We start from the raw sequence: 17,325 nt of genomic DNA, 5'->3' as shown, positions 1-17,325 counted from the left end.
CTTTACGTTCCATATAAAGTATAGACTTAACCCAATAATTATCATAATGAGCATTCTTACTATGCTCTTTAGTATTACATTAGAATATAAATAACACAATGTAGTGGCATGATGGTGTGCATACAGATGCCAACGTGCCCCACCTGCACATGCAAAAGTTACTCACAAGACATTGACTCAAAATGGCCGACCATTACCCTGTATTCAACCGACTTCAATAAAGGAAGAGGTCCTAAATTCGAAGTTATTTTTTTCGACTTGTTATTTTGTCTTACAAAGCTGATGTCTCCCATGCGGTTTCATAAACTTTTTGTTAAATTATGTTTTTTTTGTGGTGGTTAGAACCTAACATCCCTGTCCTGCGCTTAAAAATAGTTTAACACAACCCTAACATCTACTTAAAGAAACTATTCACGCAAATCATGAAATATTGAACAGTGGCAACCTTAAAATCAAACAATAAATAATTAATTATTCAAGCAGTGAACAGCTATGAGAACAATGCGACCAACGTAAGATACCGTGCTAAAAATAACATAGATTATATCAGCCATACCATAAAACATAGATAAATAATTATTTTAATCTATAGTGTTAAAATAGTCTATGATTTTTATTGACATCATTTCTATTAACTGATATTCATAAAAAAGGAATCGAATTATTTTTTCATCGACGAGCATCTTTTAATGCCAGTTTTATGCGACTTTGGAAACTGAAATCCTACTATGCCTGTTATGTTAAAATAAATTACTGGTTAAATAATATAATTAATTCATTAATCGTAATATTATTCCGCGAATAATAGTCTTACATCACAAAAATATATAAACGTTAAATAAAATTTTATCCATCAGAACATTACATAATAGACAATTAAAGCATTATATTCAATAAATTAAAGCATAATAGAATCATATAATCATTTAACTCAACGAAATAAATAGTGCATAATGCTTTTTTGAATTTCTTCTACTTAATTGAAGTGAAACTTCTTTATCGGGGTTGGAAAAAAATTTAATGTAACATTTTTTCCTTACGCGTGACATTTTTCCGTTACGCGCCATCTTTTTCTTATCCCTACCACGCGTAATTCGACGTATTTCTGTAAAGTTGCATAAAGTAAATTATTTTTTGAAAAATAAAGTCATAAAGAAGTTTCACTTCTTACGTGTGTACACTAGTGTCTAGTACACGCTCACATTTTTTTACCAAATATTAACGAACAGTTAATTACTTTCGAAAGATATGCTTTTCTATAAATAAAACTGTAATTTTTCAATGCAAGTGGTGAAATATTGACATTTAGCAACAAAACATACCTTGGCATGGTTGTTACAGTGCCTTGCCAAATTTTTACAAACATGTTTTAAGTCTTAAACATTTCGTGTAAACTTTTATTGTAGTCTTACTCTATGGATTAAAAACTGAAGTTTGCAAGAATCATTTAACACACACACAATGATGAAAGGATAGACACACACAATGATATAAATGAAACAATAATCGAGATTCTAAGTAATGAAGAAGAATGTATTGAGAATTAAATTCATTCATATTTCTGATTTCATACAATTTGCATAGGCATGTCACATTATGGTATCGATACAAAAAGATAGAATATGGGAGAAGGCTTTTATAGGTGATATTTTAGAAATCTATACTGTAGCTTGAAGAAAAATGTCAAACAACGAAATATTTTTGTTATTTTTAATTAGTAACTGTTCCATACAACTATATCTAGTGCACATAGCAATGTTGAAATAAATTTAATTGAATCCAATGATAACGAGAATTACTTTTAAGATAAGATACGGGTCTAGTTTAATATTATGGTTTACTGGGTTACTCAAATGGTAAAAATAACTTATAGTTCATTATTAAAATATTTAGGTTATATTTGTTATTTTGTTTCAATATTTACGATTTAAATACCTTCTTTACGAGGAATTTAAAGGGATAGAAGATAATTTAGTAAGGAGAATCATTAATAAATATCCAGCTATAAGAAATAGGGCATGGAAAGAATTAATAACACGTAGAGGGAGTGCGCGCGCAAAATCTATAAAACCTTTTAAACTTGACCAAAGTTATTGCTCCTCGGTACAGTGGTTGACGCATGAGCGTAGCACCGAGGGTCTTGGGTTCGATTTCCGGTGGAGACGAAGAAAAAAAATGTCTTGGACTGGTACGACAAAGAAGCCTGATCACTTGTCCCTAAATAAAATCGATCAGTGAAACAGGTGTATGATGCATCTGCCCCTTACCCCACTTGGGGACATGGGACTTCACATTCACAAAGTTGTTGCTGCTTTTATCATCTACAAGTAATTTTACAAAATTCGAGTTCAGGAAATTTGTCCTCCGGAAGAGGAAGTCCATAAAAACTTCTTGCCGATTTTTGTTTATTTCATTTTTGTTTCAGCAGCGACGCACATAGCAGAAACGTTCGTTTCTCAATTCACAACGTAATTTTATTTGTTCTAGTGTCACATTTCAAACAAATTACCTTTATTATGTACTAGCGGTCCGCCCCGGCTTCGCCCGTAGTACATAATATTTCGCAACAAAAGGTAGCCTATGTTCTTTCTCAGGGTCTAAAGATTGTCTGTGCCAAATTTCATCAAAATGGGTCCAGTAGTTTATGCGTGAAAAACATACATACAAACCCTTCTCTTTATAATATTAGTATAGATATCTACATAATTACGTAGGTATATCATACTTATTTAATTACACACGTCACAGTCCAGTACCCTCTGAGGACTAAAACATTCCACTAGCATTGACAGTGACTCTGCAGCCATATCAAGGGTCAAGTGAAAACACACGCTTATCAATTACGAAATAGGAAATCTTTGAGGAAACGGTATTGATTCGATTGATTGGTTTTAGCAGGAATTGAAACTGTTGGAACCTTGGAGTAATATTGATTTTAGTAATAAGACTTATTGCTCCTATTTTTATTGCTCCTGTTAAAGTGCAATAAAATCTCTCCTATAGGGGCCCTATAGGAGAGATTTTATTGCACTTTAACTGAAGTCAAGTTCTGATTTTTATGGGAATTAGCTTTACATATACATATTAAAAAAAGACGGGTTGCACTCCGGGAGAATCACGTGTCCTGACGAGAGTTTAAGATTTGATACCCATTACAGAAAAAGTGCTCAACAGTCAACGCCGCTAAAAAGTTTTCACTTCAAAAATCTAGAAATTAACAAAACTCGATAATAATAAAAATTGTAGTAAGTATACGGTTATACATACGTATTTACTTACAAAATATAAAAAAGACGGGTTGCACTCCGGGAGTGCCGGCAGAAGTGAAAACTTGATTATTAACGTTGAGCATGTTTGATATCCATCCGTCTTACGCTTTTTCGATCAGATCACGTGTCCTGACGCGAGTTTAAGATTTTATACCCATTACAGAAAAAGTGCTCAACGCCGCTAAAGAAGTTTTCACTTCAAAAAACACTGAAAATATGAAATTTGGTAACGTAAAATGGTGAACTTTTCTAAAATGCCTTGGTAATTTAAAATGCCGAGATTTTAAAATTCACAATCTGATTAATCGTGGAAATTATTACACATATTTATTAATACATTGCAGCAAGTATTTCACGATTTTAATGCTTACGAAGTAGGCTACCATCTTCTCGTGTGAAGGTTCTCAGGGGACAGTTATATAGTCAGACCGTTTGTTGGCACACTTGCAACGCATGTTGCGATGTACTGGGTTAGGAAATAGCTTTTGTTTTAATATTTAGTTCTGTGGGTTAAGATTGTTTCTAATATAGGTGATAAACTATGTTGTTTATTAGTTACAGTAATTTAAACTAGCTGTTCGCCCCGACTTCGGCCTGATAGACAGGCCTATAATATAAGCTTTCGTAACTCGGGGATGATTTATCTTTCTAAAGATAAATATTTTTTTGGTCCCGGAGTTTTCGAGCCTATTCGATGTAAATAAGCAAACAAATCCTTCCTCTTTACAATATTACGATAAAATGTTACATAATATGTTTCTGCTGGATTTCTGATAATTCACAAGTGTGAGCCTGTTTTAATAATAATGTTAAAATAGATTTTAGAAGGATCTTGTTTGAAATACCTAAGTAGAATAATTTATAATATGCAAAATATCGACATTCGAAGGGCGTGTCTATCACACAGCATTTGAAGAGTATCACTGCAAACAATATTCATCTCTTTCATTCACCAAATTACAAAACCTTGAGAAAATTATACTTAATAATTTAAATCTAAAAATAAAATAAATGCGTTTACGTAACGAAGCAAATGAAGTCAGCATAGCGACTGCAGTTTCAATTCTTTTAAAATAAATTTAGCATAATTTGGTATCATTAAAGCATAATATGGACCTGTTTTTGTAAAAATACCGGTTTTACATGCATAACAATTTTAAGATTTTAGTATAAAATGTTTTGTGAAATATCAACTACATTTTAAACCTGTGTCTTGCCTTCATATTATAGTCTATCTCTATACAAGTATACAGGGTGACTGGAAATTCGACGTGATCCTTCAAAGGGGTTATACTAGAGGTCATTTGCAACAAATTAAGTCCAGTTAACCAGGGGTCAAAAATGGATGGTTATTGAGCTATGACGGTTTTTGATTTTTTTTTAATTTTCTGCCTTTTTACCAAAAACAATTAATTATGAAAAAAACTACTACACTGTTAACATTCAATTTATATTTGTTTGAAAGCCGAAGAATGAGCGATCACTTTAAAAAAAAATTCTTGCCCAAAACTTGCTTTACCTCAAAAAGAAAAGGGTCATAGCTCAATAACCATCCATTTTTGGCCCCTGGTTAACTGGACTTAATTTGTTGCAAATGACCTCTAGTATAACCCCTTTGAAGGATCACGTCGAATTTCCAGTCAACCTGTATATTTATATAAAACAACCCCATATAACCACGAATCCAACCTAAATCTGTAACTGTCTACGATACTGTTCCTAAATTGAACTTTCGTACATTGATGTTATGAGTTTTTTAATCTTACCTTACTTACGTTGAATGTTGTTTAAAATTTTAAATCTATTAACACAAGGTTTACTTTTGCTTGTTATTTGTGTCTGAATAAAATTGTTTTTATGTGCTAGAAAATATTTGGCAGAACAATTTTAGATCTACAAATAAGCCGTGACTATTGTCTTTAAAACTAGAGTAAGAGTCGGAATAACTGTTATTTCATATCTCACTGTAAAAGCGTGAATCAGAATGTGTGGAATTAGTTTTTTGGCCCCATTTTGTAAGAGAAAATTATTTCTTTGTTTACCACTACATAGAAAAAGGTCTCCTATTAGGGGGTAGGTACGGTCTATGGTATGCCTGATATGTTCGATATTTTTTTTGAGATGAGATATAAATAAATAAATAAATACACTTTATTTAGCACCAAATAAAAACAGACAATATAACAAAAAGAAAAAGACAATATAATATAAAGCCAAAAAGGCGGCCTTATCGCTACTGAGCGATTTCTACCAGGCAACCTATGATATATTTGTGGCGTCAAAGTTTTTGTTCTCAGCGATTTGCGATTTTATCATGTTCAACTAGGTACCCACTACACATAAAAAAATGTGTGCGTGTACTAGTGTACACACGTAAGAAGTGTAACTTCTTTATGACCTTATTTTTCAAAAAATAATTTACTATATTATGCAACTTTACAGAAATACGTCGAATCACAAGTGGTAGGGATAAGAAAAAGATGGCGCGTCACGGAAAAATGTCACGCGTAACGAAAAAATGATACACTAAATTTTTTTCCAACCCCGATAAAGAAGTTTCACTTCAAAAATAGTTGTGATGTGCACCTATAACTTGCAGACTAATAGAACGTTATCTTTGTCTTTTTGATTGAATGAAACCTTAGGATTACCACGACTTAACTAGTAGCAAACAATTATAGGACATCTGTCATTAATACAGCTTCCAGTAGTTATTAGATTAGCTGTAATTACAAACAATCTGCGTCTATAGCTGTTATGTATTAAGTAAACAGCCTTGAAATCAAAGACAATGCTTCTACATGGTAAGCGAACGTGCTAAAACGGTAAAAACACTGCATTCCATCCTAAGATTCCATCTGAAATAAACACTAAATAATGCGAGGTGTTTTTGTAAACAAAATTCTCCTTGCCAAGGACTAGTTTTTAGAAGGGAATGGAAACACGAAAAACCTTGTAGAGTTGTTTACAAAAAATTTAATTATACCGAGGCTTTGGAGGAACGATTTTAGCACAATTATATTTTAATCGTAATTTGCATTAGTATGTATTTAGTTCTGTGTTTGTATAATAAAATCATACCTACAAACATTTTCAGTTTTATTTTACTACGGATCTGTGTGTCGTATTTAAACTTCGTGTTCTTAATTTAGCACCTAGGGTCTCTTCATAATGTTACTTTTACAAAATTTTACGTACGTAATTTATTTTATAGAATGTAAGTACATAAAATTTTAAATAATGTTTAGGTAAGTACTTACTGCTAGAGTTATATATGGGAGGTTAAAAATTGAAAAAAATCTTAATTGCTGATAATTATTTTCCAATCCTTTTTTTGGATGTGTGTTGTCCTAATTTTTCATGTATTTTTTTTTTATATTTCTTTAAAAATTAAAATAAATTGACAAAACATTTTAACCCCACGTTCATCAAAGCAAAGTTGTTTCACGTGGAGAACGGTGGAGAGCAGACATGCAGTCTATCGCAGCAAGGCATGCCAACGGGATAATATTAGTTTGTTTACAGTTGCTATTTTGATATTCGTCCATGACCGTGACACTTGACAGTGCAGATTTGGTGGAGATCCGTCGATGTTTTTTTTAATGCGCGCAGTGCAAGGACTAAATGTCAATCAAATGACATTTTGTTTTTTTTTTATTCATATTTATTTCTTTTTTTGATGAAAGCTTAATATTTATGTAAATCTTTAAAGTTTGTTGGTAGATAGAAGATAGCAAATATTTCTTTTTTGATAATGGATGTGATTTAATTAAAAATAAATACAATTGATTTAAACTGAAAAATAACTCTTTTCTTGAAAAAACCTGTTGTTTTTAAATTTTCATGTATGTAATTGTTTTTCACCTAGTAGGTATACCGCGTGTGCAATGTTTTTCCATGCATTAAATTGATTGGTGTTTGTGTTTTTGTTCTTTATATCTAGCAATTACTATTAGTGCCAATTACCTACATTACACTATGTCTGTGAGGGTGTCAATTATCATTATCAACATAAATAACAATAACTAGGGACTGACTTTATTATCGTCGCATTTTATTATCGAACAATTTTTTTTTATAGTTACAACTTACAACATCCTAAATTAATCTAAATATTATTCCAAGATTACATAAAAATGTATGGTTATATATTCTGTGACCATAATATGGTATATAACCTGCCTATAATATAAGTTAATAGTTAACACTAAGTATAGTACCTATAAGGTACTTACTGATTTTTTTTATAATTTCGGCGCTAATACTAGTTTAACAAGATATTATTTTTTCGTTAGGTGACGATAACAATAAGTTAATAAAAAGTTCGCTACTCTAAGTATGTAGGTATTTAGGTAGACCGTATATAAATTATTTAATCTAATGATGAACATGAACATCTCAGAATAATTCTAATAATATGGGGTAGGTCCCTAACTTATCTAACTACCTTCAAAATGCCTCGAACCTTCATTTACTTTTTTATTAGATAATATTTTTTTTAAATACCGGTAACTCCATTTTTAAAATGGCGTACCCATCCGTTGTTTTTCTTACCAAGCCGGTTTTTTTATATACTAATTTATTTGACCTCAAAGGCTATTTAATCCTTTATGTGTGTGTGTTTTAAACGATCAAAAACATGTTGTTTTATAACTTGGCCGACGGTTTGGTTACGAAAGTGATTTTACGCTTTGAAAGTAACAAGTTTTGTTCCTCGCAACAGAAAATGCAAAAATTTATGCGTGTTTAAATGATTTCCTTATTTAAATAAGGTAACATAGTTTCGACATGGTTTCTAAAAGAGGTTATAAATTTTGGCAATAAAATATTACACCTATCTATCGACCGAAATGCCTTCAAACTATCTAACATAATTTTATTATTCCACAAATTGTAATTATAGGCATATTATAATTAAGAAATAATAAATAATCTTACGAAATCGCCGGATATCCGTTAAAATTTTTAACTAGTGATAATGTGCGGGTAGTTTGACGTTCACGTATAATACAGCAAATAGGTAGATTCATATTTAAAGGAAAAATCAACTTACCGTATGGAAATGATTGAATTACTAGAAGTGAAACCACTAGAAATCCTCTCAACATTTTTGTAAATGTACCAAATCATACACTCTCAACATAGAATTAAAATTCAGAACCGTTTGCATCGTGTAGTCGTGTAAAAAGGCGAGTAAAAGTGAGTAATAAAAGCACAACACTAAGTTATTTCACACACAAAATAAAACGTTGAACTTCGATGCACAAATAAAATATAAATTTCAATGAATTATATTTCGAAAAATGTTTTGATAACACTGCGATGTAAGCGACCAAGTGAAATCATTTTGGCGCGAAATGGTAGCACGTCTCTAATCTACAAGCTGTTTGGCGAACAACGCGTCGCGTAGTACTGTAAACTCAAACTAATCGCCAACGTGGGATGTCGACTGTCGTATTAAACTTTTCCCTTTCAATAATGCTTTGAATTTAATAAAAATAGCAACATTTTTCTTTGACACTTGTAGGTGTGTGTTGCAAGGATATGTTTATAATTACCACACCTAACCATCATCATTTTTCCTGAAATATTTGGAGATTTTAATAACTGCGACAAATTACCATAGGAAATCAAGTCATAACTATTCGATCAATGTATACTTTGTTTGTTTCGTCGTATAATAAAAAAAATCTGAAGCATACTAATAATTGATTCGTTCATTGTATAAACTGGCGTCACTGAAGATACAAACGACATTAGTTTTATCTAATGATGATTGCATAGCTCTATCTAATGATGATTGCATCTAAGATGTTTGTGAACAACACTTTATATTGGTTAGGAACACAGGTTAGGAACCATCAGCTCTACCGTAGTATATTATTATTAGTCTGTGGCTCTACGTTAGATTATTTCATGCTGATAATTATCAGCATCATTAATGTATAGATAGTGGGGATAGCTCTTATTTTTTGGAGAGCGGTCCGTTGCTGGAAAAATCCTTCTGGTATGTATTGAAACAGCATAAAAAGAGTCGAAATATCGTACCCGAAACACTGACACAAAATTTCGGGTCATTTGTAACAGGATGGCGGTTCTACAGGGGTCTTAGTACCTACGCAATGACAAAAAGAAAAATGATGGTCAGAACGCTGATACCGGATACCTTAAGATACTGTAATGTTTTATATTAGAGAATCTTAAGATAAAATATTATAGTATCTTCATCGTGTGTGACGTGCTTAACGCTTAATTTTGTTATCTATTACAGAGACGATGAGAGGTAGGAAATTTAAATGTTTATCCTAAATTTGGCAATAAATGGACGCGATGGTATCACAATAATTACTCTGACACTGTCAAACTCTTGACTGCAGTGTTGCCAACTTGGGGCTTTTCCCCCTAAATTTAGGGGATATAATATGAAACAGGGAGTTTCTTTGTTTTATTTTTGTATTTCTTGATTTTATGTATTGACGTACTCGTAATACGGCAATAAAAAAATAACATGTTTTAAAAATATTATGTAAGTAATATTTTTAATAAACCCTTTTACCTATTCTTTCCAATTTAAGCTATTTCAAAGTTGCTATAAAATCTATTAAATGTTATAGCAACTTTCAATATTTAAATAAACTTTTCATTTACTAAAAAAATTGAGAGTATTTTGTTTTGAATATAGGGGGTTTTAAAATAGGTTTAGGGGACAACATTTGAGCAGTTGGCAGCACTGCTTGACTGTCAAGCTGACACGCTGACACATACGTCAAATTCATTTAGTTGAAGAAAGTTTGTAAACAATAAATTAATCTGTGTTCGTGGCAAAGTTACAAAAATGGATTTTCTTACTTTACATTATATATCGTAGTATCGTAGAAATTATTACTAAAAATTACTCCTATATTTATTTATTTATATACAACAAACGTAGTGAAAATGATAGTCAAAACAATACCCAAAGTTTTCTTTGGGTGTTGCGCTAGTTCTTTTTTAATGGAAATTATGATGGCAAAGAGCCCAAATTGTGCAAATCTTGTAACATTCCTACAATTTCTTTGTATAACTATTCAAGGACTGTTTACTATTAAACACAATGTGGTAAGTTTGACACACATTTATGAATGTATCCTTTTGAGTTTCTTTTTTGTTTGTATGTTTGCCTTTTGCTTTTTCAGTTAACTCCGAATATACCGTTGAAACAATATTTTTTGCTCATTAGTTTATTTTTTATTACAAGTGTTGCAAACAACTATGTGTATGCTTTGCATGTGCCTTCTACACTGCATATGATTATCAGGTAAACTTTTTTCATTTCAATACAATGCTTGCATGTTTGTTTCGATATAAAAACTGGCAATCTAATAAATCCTAAATGTATGGCTATAGAAATTAGAACCAGTAGTAACTAAGTATACAAAATTACTGTACCTCAATCAGTAGTGTTAAAATGAAGGGAAAAATAAAAAATGTATTACGTATCTGTTTTTTTTATTCTGTTAGCTTTTCCACAATACAAAAAATACATTTTACAGATCTGCATCATCACCAGCAAGTATGTTCGTCTCTTGGTTTATCAAAAAGAGAGTGCCAAAACTTAATTCTATTCTCGGATCAATAATAATCTCAATTGGTGTGGCCACAGCTATGTATGGAGGTGCTTCTATAGTGGAGGAAAGAGGGGAGTTTTTACCCTGGTGCATTGGTGTTTTTATATTACTGGCAACACTGTTTACTGGTGCCCTGACTGGCTTGCAGCAGGAAATGCTGTATGCGAAATATGGAAAATATCCGGAAGAGGTGTGTATAGTATTTAATGCATAAAATGAAGTGTGATGCATATGAAAGGCTGGAATTTGCCTGTAGGAAAGGCTAAAAGGATTTTAAAACATTACGAAAATCCTTGCTGTAATTTTTGCATATTTGAGCAACTTATGTCCTAATTTTTTAATAAGTATTAATTATTATATGTTACTATGAGATAAATTTTTCAACCAATTCTTATTCTTTTGTGCCCTTTTGTATTCAGCTGCAGTTAGGAATCATTTGGGCTAGGTACTATTATTTTAGAAAAATAATTAGAACTACAGCTCTCAGTTTATAAAATTAGATTTGTGGTAACTAGCTTCTTGCTTGCATATAAAAGTAATACATTACCTTGTTTTTTTTTCAGATGCTTTTCTACACGCACGCAATACCACTGCCTCTGTTCCTTGGAATTCTTCCACAACTAAATTCCACTATACGCAGTCTTCCGATAAACGTCTGGTTTATCCTAGTTTTAAATCTAGTTTCTCAATTTTATTGTTCTCATTCCGTCCATGAATTAGCAACTAAGGAAACGTCTGTTACTGTAACATTTATCTTAACAGTGAGGAAATTTGTTTCTCTGTTAATTTCGTCTATAGTCTTTAAGAATAGTTTGACTGTATATCATGTGGTTGGGACTCTATTTGTGTTCATTGGAACTTATTTCTATTTTGACTTTTTTGTAAGGAAAAAACAGGAACCTGTTAGCTTTAAGAAGGAAAATTGATGCATTCCAAGACTTGATATGAAATATTATAGATATAATTTATTTTGGAGGTAATTGTTGCATGTTTCTCGAATTTTATTATGAACTAGCGGTCCGCCCCGGCTTCGCCCGTGGTACATATTTACGTTTTCTCTACATAAAAACCATCCTCGTACTTCAAGGAATATAATAAAAAAAGAATTATCGAAATCGGTTCAGCCGTTCTCGAGTTATGCGCTTACCAACACATTTTGCGATTCATTTTTATATATAAGATGTATATACACGGTTGCAGAAATTTAAGTATTAATTATTTATGTAAAGTTATATCTGACCATATCATATTTATAGTAGTTATAAGATTGAATTCCTATAGGTTTTTAGTGCTAAAATAAAATATAATGTGTCCTAGACAATACTGCTGTTGCAAATTTGCAATACATAATTTTTTTGCATCTTTTATGACCATGTTAGGTTGTGAATTTATAATGTGCTTACAGGTAAATAAAACAATTTATTATTTTAAAGTTGTATTATTTATACTTTAGTTACCTTAAAAATATTTTTCTACTTAGAAAATACAATCAATAGCAAATTAAGTCTAGAGAAAAAAATTACATACAGTTCATGTACAAAAGAAATAAGCTGCTACATCTTTTAATAAAGTATGATTTATCTTAAAATTACCGCACACACATTCACAAAGTTCTTTGTCCAATTTGTTCAACAGACATGCCGTCATTAATATCTGCAAAATAAAATGAAGCAATTAGACATTGAAAGGCACAACGATAGATCCACAGCAACTGTACTACCGACAACATCGACTAACTACATTGACGCTTAGAGTAAGTCCACACGGTGCGTCGCGTCAGCATTGCGTCGTCGTAGCGCTGTCGCTGCGTCGTTTTACATACAAATAACCAAGGTGTTCACACGTGACGGACAGCAGCCCCCGAGACGAAGCGAGGGGGTGTACTCATTGCGACGTCGGAGCGGCAGCGCTCAGGTGTAGTAGTAGTAGTAACGCTGCGATGGCGCAGCGCCCGTGTGGCCGGCTATGCGTCAAATATTTGCGGTGCGACGACGCAACGCTACCGCGACGCGCCGTGTGGACGGGTTTGACGCACTTGGTGCACTTCTCAACTTGTACACCATGCTCAAATGGTGAACTTAGCAACTTGTACACTTCTCAAATGGTACACTTCGCGACTGGTACACGTCTCAAATGGTGCACTTCGCAAATGGTGCACTTTTTAAGATTAGTTGAGATTTGGAAAAATTGTGTAAAAATGAAAGAATTTTAGTTTTGGATGTTTAATTTTTATAATTATGTCAACACAATAATAATAATTAAACTATACAGAATCACCTTAAACACTATAACATTTTGGGTCATTTTTATTTTTTCAAAAATAAAAATGTGACTCGGATATAATAAAAAATAAAAATAATATAATTATGTCAAAAAAAAGTAGATTTACAGTAAAAAAATATCATAATAAAGATATGATATAATATCATATTATATCAATAACCTTTGTAATATTATTATTTAACTTTTAACTATTACTAATTAAATAAAAGCTTTAAATTAGCTGTTTCTTAAAAACAAATTAGTAAAAGTAATAATAAGTAAAACTTTGTAATTCATCATAAATAATAATTATAGAATATGTGATGTTTGATCGAAAATATAAAAAACTATTACGTAAATTAGAAAACAGAAGTATTGCGGTGGAACATTTCATGAAGAAGATCACGTTTCTCCAATTATTCAAGTAATTTAATTAATAGCTATTTACTTAATTATTATTAAATAGTAACAATTACAAAGTTTTACTTATTATTACTTTTACTAATTTGTTTTTAAGAAACAGGTTATGATTTAATTTAAAGCTTTTATTTAATTAGTAATAGTTAAAAGTTAAATAATAATATTACAAAGGTTATTGATATAATATGATATTATATCATATCTTTATTATGATATTTTTTTACTGTAAATCTACTTTTTTTTGACATAATTATATTATTTTTATTTTTTATTATATCCGAGTCACATTTTTATTTTTGAAAAAATAAAAATGACCCAAAATGTTATAGTGTTTAAGGTGATTCTGTATAGTTTAATTATTATTATTGTGTTGACATAATTATAAAAATTAAACATCCAAAACTAAAATTCTTTCATTTTTACACAATTTTTCCAAATCTCAACTAATCTTAAAAAGTGCACCATTTGCGAAGTGCACCATTTGAGACGTGTACCAGTCGCGAAGTGTACCATTTGAGAAGTGTACAAGTTGCTAAGTTCACCATTTGAGCATGGTGTACAAGTTGAGAAGTGCACCAAGTGCGTCAAACCCGTGTGGACTTACTCTTACTAGTTGCATGTAGGATCGCAGTCACACGCGGCGGACACATACATACCTGTTGCGACTGTTCGATCTGCTGCGTTCAAAGGATCGGGATCGTCTGGGCGAAGCGGAGCGTCGGTAGGGGCTTTTCTCGGTCCTATTATACCTGCTCTTGCTATCTGAGCGGCTGCGGCGGTCGCGAGACCGTGAGCGGCGAACTGAGGGCGACCGGCGTCGGACTGACGGGGAGCGGCGTGGAGACCCGGAGCGCCCGCGCGAGTACGAGCGGCGTCTCGGGCTCCGGCTGCGCGACCTGGAGGACCAGGCACATATCAGATTGTGACTGGGCGGGCGCGGAACGCGGATATGTCCCTACTAATAACTCAGGAACCACAGACACAATAGAAAATCTATTGTGACCGATCAGGCCGCTTGGGGCTCAATGGACTAAATTATAAACTCTGTGTGTTAGGCAAGTTGTGTTTTAATTCTAAATATGTTATAGTTTAGTAAGAACATATTCACGTTGCTATGTGTATCCCCCGCCCAACCCAGTAAGGAATGCATTACAATTTAACTATACACAAATATCACTTGTACTTAATAACACATATTTACTGTCATAATCGGTCTGTAATCGCCACTAGTGCTAAATACAGGTATACAAGGTAAGGCAGTGCTAAGTATAGGATTCAAAAAGTACCGAGACTTGGTGAGCCTGGAGTTCGTCGAGGCTGCTGTGGCCGAAGGGGGAAAGGCGATATCTTCAAATGATGACTTAACCGGAAGTTGTCAAAAATGGGAAGAGCTGAGCTGTCGTATTTCTATATTGGTGCCCCGTTGTTTAGTGTGCAGTCAGTGAAGCGTCGGGATCGCAATGAGGATTGGTCGGTTCCTAATGTGTGAGTCCGTAAGGGAGGCTCGGGATTAGGTGATAGCTGTCATGAGGATAATTGGGGCGTAGTTCGCGTAGGCTTCGGCTGCGCGTTGTTTGTGTTCGCAGTTCGGGGCGACGTTCGCGGTAATAAAGCCGTAGTTGTGAAGAGATGTGGTGAGGTCGTTGGTGTGTTGGTGGTTGGTTGATAAAATGGACCTGCAAACGTTCCAACACCCACCACATTTAGTGTCGCCTTTACTGTGCTAACTTAAATATGCTTTTTAATAGCCAATCAGCAATTACTTTTATAATAAACATTTTGAAAAGCAAAGAGATAGTTTATATTATAAGAACTTAAATAACATTCAACTTAATATTTAAGCTTAAAAGCTGAGATTTAGGAGCCTCTTCAATTAAAAATGTATAATTAATTTGTTAGTGTGGAGTACTAAATGCTCTTTCTAAAATTAATCTATTTCAATAATGCACATAACCTGGCAAGATCGTCATAAGCAAAAAATTTTGAACAATTATTCTGATCAACAACAATATTGCTAGGAAACATGTTTAAAATAGGTATATTAAATATAGAACAGGGCTAAATTCTAAAGGATAACTAAGAAACCGTAAATAAATAAATATTGAAATGTCCCATAAATCCCAGATCAAGACAAATATAATTTTTGACAAATGCTAAAAAAAGCAACTTGACACACCTGCGATCCCTTCTTGTTCGGCCATTTGACATTTCTACCCTGATTCTTGTGCCACAGCATCGTCTGTAAAAAAAATTTAACTTATAAATTTTCAGTTCCAAATATTTTTTAAAGGTTTTATGTACATGTATGTATGAATGTTTGTTCCCCATTTCAAGACAATTGCACTTCTATGAGAAAAGTGCACATGTCAGTCTTAAATTGGAGGTACCATGCTCTTGCACACTTATGACTCAAGCGTTTCACATTAATAATGAAACGGATCTAAGGAGCGTGCATATCTATTAATAAAACCTAATTTTATTTTACATTAAAAAAAATCTAAACGAGTTATTACAATTCTTAGATTATGGAAAAACTTGTTCTTTGCTTATTTTTAGCAATGTCTTTAATTCATAACATATGTTTCTAAATAAACACATGGTGCACAGGCCAACCATGCCTATAGTTCAAATTAAAAATGTCAAGTTCTTGTGTGTTCCTTATGTTCTAGAGGTCATTTTTTTCTCTCCTCTCGCTGCACATTATAAAAACGAATCGTCAGAATCCGCAATGTATCTAGAACATACAACTATCTATTCAAGAAAGTTGGTTAGGAATACAAAATGGCTGCCGGCTGAAATTGAAATTGGGTCATTTGACTACACATTAAAATACTACTTACGTGCCATCCAAGCCTCTGACTGAATCTTCTGCGTCGCGGGGATCTTCGAACTCAACAAACGCGAAACCAGGTGGATTTCTTGCAACCCATACGTTTCTGATACTGCCATACTTGGAAAATACTTTTTCAATTTCATACTTTGACGCATTGGTTCCTAAATTTCCAACGTATACTTTGCACGAGAGGTCCCATTCGCGATAGCGAGACATCTAGAATTAAATTAAAAGTTCAATGAAGGCGCCATATTGAACTCAATGATAAAAGAGCACACCTTAAAATCATTGATTGTGGAGAATTACATACCTTGCTGATTAATATTAACCACAAATATAAGTAGAAAGTTAGATATAAAAAAGATTATGAGATATAACACTATTTAAACAGTTGCAATTGTACTTGTATTGTAGTCAAATAATATTCTTTTCTTTTCTACAACTTCGCAATAAGCGTGGCGAGTTTCTACGAGCGTCTAGAAATGAATGAATAACAGCAGGGTTGCTAGTTTCAAGCATACACGAAATAATTATCAGTGTTTACTACATTAAAATAATATGTTGATAAGATATATTCTGTGGATATAATAGAAAAGATATTTAATGGCCCTAAAGTGATACGTGATTTTCTTAGTGAATTTGTTCGATAAATGTTTGCATCTAATCCCTCCAAAGTTTGTGTATATTATTTTTTCAATAATAATTAAAGCCAAGATAGATTCATTAGAGAACAACTCCAAGGCAACTCCCCATAGAGTTGATGGGAGAGACAAAATAGTTGCGGACTGCGGAGACAAAAGTTGCTCTAGCGCGCTAGCTCTAATTCATTTTTTGTATTCAATTGATTCATCATTCATTTCATTCAATTGATAATATTGTTTTTGGTTTAATGTCAAATGTTGTCTATTCCTTTATTGACATTACATTAATTATT

General features: G+C 32.7%; 3 protein-coding genes, 1 long non-coding RNA gene and 1 other non-coding gene across 12 annotated transcripts in view; 1 reads left to right on the top strand and 4 right to left on the bottom strand.

The window, feature by feature from the left end:
• Positions 1-8,726, bottom strand: part of LOC149489410 (uncharacterized) — a 52,789-nt gene extending 44,063 nt beyond the window's left edge. Inside the window, exon 1 of the mRNA XM_089713657.1 lies at positions 8,323-8,726. Coding sequence (XP_089569783.1) covers positions 8,323-8,377 — 55 coding nt within the window. The 5' untranslated portion in view covers positions 8,378-8,726. The remainder of the gene's footprint in view (positions 1-8,322) is intronic.
• The window catches only part of LOC149489406 (uncharacterized), a 220,810-nt gene that overhangs the window by 181,663 nt on the left and 21,822 nt on the right, over positions 1-17,325 (bottom strand). The window lies entirely within an intron of this gene.
• Positions 10,041-11,877, top strand: LOC149489409 (nucleotide sugar transporter SLC35B4-like). The gene is made up of 4 exons (XM_089713700.1): positions 10,041-10,367; positions 10,445-10,566; positions 10,802-11,066; positions 11,440-11,877. Exons 1-4 carry the CDS (start codon positions 10,206-10,208, stop codon positions 11,800-11,802), a joined length of 912 nt encoding a protein of 303 aa, XP_089569826.1. The 5' UTR covers positions 10,041-10,205; the 3' UTR covers positions 11,803-11,877.
• Positions 12,295-16,890, bottom strand: LOC149489407 (RNA-binding protein 1-like). 8 transcript variants are annotated; one of them, XM_089713813.1, is made up of 5 exons: positions 16,702-16,890; positions 16,399-16,607; positions 15,735-15,797; positions 14,215-14,454; positions 12,295-12,529 (listed from the first exon to the last, which is right to left on the bottom strand). In XM_089713813.1, exons 2-5 carry the CDS (start codon positions 16,605-16,607, stop codon positions 12,523-12,525), a joined length of 519 nt encoding a protein of 172 aa, XP_089569939.1. In that variant the 5' UTR covers positions 16,702-16,890; the 3' UTR covers positions 12,295-12,522. The 8 variants fall into 8 exon arrangements, 6 of the variants coding, with proteins under 6 accessions (XP_089569939.1, XP_089569965.1, XP_089569921.1 ...); XM_089713839.1 differs by having other exon boundaries at positions 14,308-14,454; XR_016318127.1 differs by lacking the exon at positions 12,295-12,529 and adding an exon at positions 14,845-15,234 and having other exon boundaries at positions 14,306-14,445.
• Positions 15,876-16,012, bottom strand: LOC149489408 (small nucleolar RNA SNORA53). Its single transcript, XR_016318408.1, has one exon. It is a non-coding gene; the product is annotated as a small nucleolar RNA SNORA53 (small nucleolar RNA).

The sequence above is a fragment of the Colias philodice genome, chromosome 3, assembly GCF_061535455.1.
Source record: "Colias philodice isolate Cphi_HAF_F1 chromosome 3, ilColPhil1 Martin Lab GWU primary, whole genome shotgun sequence".
In the NCBI taxonomy this organism is placed as follows: Eukaryota; Metazoa; Arthropoda; class Insecta; order Lepidoptera; family Pieridae; genus Colias; species Colias philodice.
Note: the sequence above shows the minus strand (reverse complement) of the source record. Positions and strands in the feature narration are given on the sequence as shown.